The 3,823-nt window shown below is 62.4% G+C and overlaps 1 protein-coding gene across 1 annotated transcript; it reads right to left on the bottom strand.

The window, feature by feature from the left end:
- Positions 1-689: 689 nt before the first annotated feature.
- GPR20 (G protein-coupled receptor 20) lies at positions 690-1,766 on the bottom strand (the record flags this gene model as incomplete). The annotated part of the gene is made up of 1 exon (XM_081070336.1): positions 690-1,766. The coding sequence occupies one exon, from the start codon at positions 1,764-1,766 to the stop codon at positions 690-692; it is 1,077 nt and encodes a 358-aa protein (XP_080926462.1).
- Positions 1,767-3,823: the final 2,057 nt, after the last annotated feature.

Here is a 3,823-nt window from a genome sequence, read left to right as displayed (position 1 = left end):
TGACTCAGCCACTGCCAGGCTGTGGCACCCATTCTTGCTGAATATACCCTCCCGCACCGCGGAGGGGTGGGAAACCGCCTTTGTGGGGTCGTTGCACGTTCAGGTGTCACCCCAAATATCCACCTACTGGCTCAGAGTGAGGCAGCCTCTGGGCATCATACAGCCTTCCCGTGTGATTCACGGACACCCCGAGTGGGGGTCCTGCACTGAACCCCTCACGTCACTCATGTAACACTGTGTCCCCTGACATTTCCTTTCTGTCCTTGTTCTCTGTTTGTGGGGGAGGGATGAAGAAAGGGGAACAGGGGACGGGGAGCGGAGGTGATCTCTTCAACTTTTTAACCCTCCTTGGAATCCCCAGTACCTAACCCACCTTTGTCTCATTTTCTGAGGACCTCTTTCTGGGGACAGAATGGCCCAGGCAAGGAGCTCCTGGTTGCCCCTCTGAGTTTTCAATGGACACAATATATACTCTAGGGATAGCAAATAATCAGCATTCAGCCCCCCACAGCCCACCTAGAGCCTGTGGCAGACATTGCTCATCAAGCAAAGCACGGTGGCCTTGGAATCTCCCTAGCCATCACCAATTGATCAAGGCGAAACTGATTTGCCACCCAGGCGGAGCTGGCCCTGACCGGCACGCTCCGCCCAGTCCTGACCTTTGGCCCCCTTGCCAGGTCCTGGCAAGACTATGCCTCAGGCCCGTTAGTCAGGACCTGTGTGAGGGCGTGAGGGCCGGTGCTAAGGATGTGACAGTGGCCTGAGCCCTTGGAGCTCTTGCGCACGCTGACCACATCGCCAATGCCGGGCTCGCACTCTGGTTCACGCCGGCGGAAGAGGCCGCGGACGGTGGCCTGGAAGCCGCTGGTGACGAAGCAGTAGACAATGGGGTCCATGCAGCTGTTAAGGCTACTGAGGGTCACAGCCACGTGATAGGCCACAAGGCTGGAGTGGCGTGGCAGGTCAGGCCACAGCGCCACGGCCACCTGGCGGGCATGGAAGGGCGTGAAGCAGACGAGGAAAATGACGAGCACGGTCAGCAGCAGCTGCATGGCCCGCACGCGGCGTTGGCGGCCCTGCTGCAGGCCTGGCCGCGACAGCGCGCACACGATACGGCCGGTGAACACGCTGATGACCAGCAGCGGCAGCAGGAACTCCAGCACGGTCAACGCGAAGATGCGGCAGCAGGGCCCGCCGCTGGCCGTCACGCCCAGCACGGACAGGGTCACCGCGCCGGCCGCCAGCCACACGAAGGCACATGTGGCTCTGGCGCAGGCGGGCTGGCGCCAGCGGCGGGAGCCCTCGGGCCGCACGATGGCCAGGTAGCGGTCCACACAGATGCAGGTGAGGAAAAGGACGGAGCAGTGCATGTTGAGGAAGTAGCCGAAGACGTGTGGGAAGGCACAGCGCAGGCAGCCCCGCGTGCCGTAGAAGACCGCGAAGCGCGTGGGCAGGGACAGGCCCACCAGCAGGTCGGTCACCACCAGGTTGATGGTGTAGATGACCGACGGCGTCTTGGCCCGTGTGCGGCAGCAGAAGACGTAGAGCGCCAGCCCGTTGAGCACCAGCCCCGCCAGGAAGATCACGCCATGCGTGGCCATCAGCGCCAGCCACAGGCCCGGGAAGGTGGCGTGTAGCTCCTCGTCCAGCAAGGCGAACAGGTGGAACAGGGCCATCTCTGGCACGCTGACGTTGGCCCACGCCGGCACTGCCGCTGTGGCGTTGGAGGCCACACTCGGGGGCCCCGTGGGAGACTCGGAGGGCATGATGGGGGCAGGCGGGCACAGGCCCCGGGCCTGGGAGGAAAGACATGGGGTTACCCTGCGGGTATTTGAGTGTTGCCTGCAGGCTGGACCTGGGTGGTCTGCCCACCGAGCGCCTCTGCCTGGCCGGGCCCTTGGCACAAGGTGAGGGCTCGGAACCTGCTCCTCCCTGTAGCAGGAGAGGAAAACCCTTGCCACCGTGCGGACCATCACCAGGACTTAGAAGACAAAGGTGATGGGTATGGCCCAGGTAAGAGGGCAGGGCCACGTGTGTGGTGTTTCAGCTCTGACTCCACCTCTTTACTCTGTGCAGCCTCAGGCAAATCACTCAGCCTCTCTGTGCCTCGTGTCCTAACCTAGGCAGTCGGGACTGAAGAGCTGCGAGGATTCACTGAACACACAGCACCCAGCACATACGTGGTGTCAGATAAACCAGTGTTCTGCTCAGACAGAGCCGGGCCCATGGTCACCCTGCCCCGACGCTCACCCCATCCCGCTGACCCCGGGCCCGTGCGTCACGTCTCCTGTCCTCCAGGCCACCCATCTGCTCTCACCTCCTCCAAGGCTGGCACCCTGGATGAGGGTCCTCACAAGGGACTTTTCCCAAGGGGCAGGGATGGGGGGCTGAGAAACAGCCTCCCTGGGCACCCCAGCTCCCTCCTGCCCTGAGAGACAAGCACCCTTATCTTGGAGGCAGGCACAGGGCAGCTTGCAGGGGCCAGAGCCTGGAGCAAGGTCCCAGGGGCAGCAGGGCCTGAGTGGGTGTGAATTAAATAAACGCTGTGCTCCAGGCCCATCCACTCCTGGTGGCCCAGACACTGTGGTGGGGGCGGGTTGGGGGCTGGACGGGGGCTTCCCACTGTTTATGTTCCTGCTGAGCTGTTTAACTTGCTGAGATTTATCCCTTTATTTATAAATGAAGGGTTAAAGGCCCCCAGCCCCACCCCGGCTGGGCCGATCCTCCAAATAAGGACATTTTTGGCTTTTTCAGGAGAAAGGAGAAGGCTTTGGGAAGGAGCAGGGAGGCGGGGCGCAGTGTGGCCTCCCCCACCTGCAGGGGCGGAGGGAAGACCCTCCCCCTCCTGGTGATGAAGTCAATGAGTCATGTGCTGTGGAGAGGACACTGCCCACTCCCCCGGACCGCTGGCCTCTGCAACAGGCTCCCTCTGACAGCCTCTAGCCTGTGGAGCAGGGACTCTGAGTCCTGCCTGCTGGGGGGGCACCAAAAGCCCAGGCTGCCGGGGGTCTGGGCACTAGTTGAGACTCAGGTCCCAACCTGGCCTGGAGGGAGGCGTGGGCAGGGCAGGCAGCAGCCTCGAGCCTCGGGCTCCGAAGGGTCACCCAGCTGAGCCTGTGCCTCTGCACCCCTGAGGCCGTGGGTGGGGTCAGGTGCCCCCCAATGCCTGTGACCAGCCCCTCCAGGCACCCCCAGCACACGCGGCCCAGGCCTCGGCTCACAGGAGCCTCTGGGTGGGCTGCCTTCCACTGGGTACCCCAGCCCCTAACACACAGGGTGGACAGATGCAGCTTAGGGAGCCGGGGAGTGGGAGGGACATCTGGGGCAGGGAGAGGCCCCCTGGGGTGTGAGGGGCCGAGAGGGGAGGTGATGAGGCTGGGCATGGGGGCTGGGCACCTGAGGCTTGGGGAGAGAAGGTCCCAGGAATGAGAGGGATGCCTCTCAACATGTCCCTTCTCTACTATGAAAAATCCATGCGTGGCAAAACACAGGAGTCCAGGAGCCAGCCCAGGAGACGCATGGCACACAATTTTTGGACTCCTTTCCACATGCTTTTCAGTTTTCCAATGGGTCTGCACTAGGCTGCCTTCAGTGTCACAGAGACAAATAATAAATATCACAGAAAGTTTCCCCTGGTTGAAAGGCCCAGGATGACGCTGGCTGCAGGGACCCTGCCCTCCCAGAAAACTCCCCAGGGCCAGCCTTGCATGCTGGCCTGCACCTCAGTCATGGTGCTGGGGGTCCAGGCCAGGGCTGCTGGGGCCGGGGGGTACACAGAATGCTCAGGACACCCCAGAGGTGAAGAGAGAGATGTCAGCCAAGC

Source organism: Rhinolophus hipposideros (genome assembly GCF_964194185.1).
Source record: "Rhinolophus hipposideros genome assembly, chromosome: 13".
NCBI classification, from domain to species: Eukaryota; Metazoa; Chordata; class Mammalia; order Chiroptera; family Rhinolophidae; genus Rhinolophus; species Rhinolophus hipposideros.
This window is presented reverse-complemented; position numbering and strand designations above follow the sequence as displayed.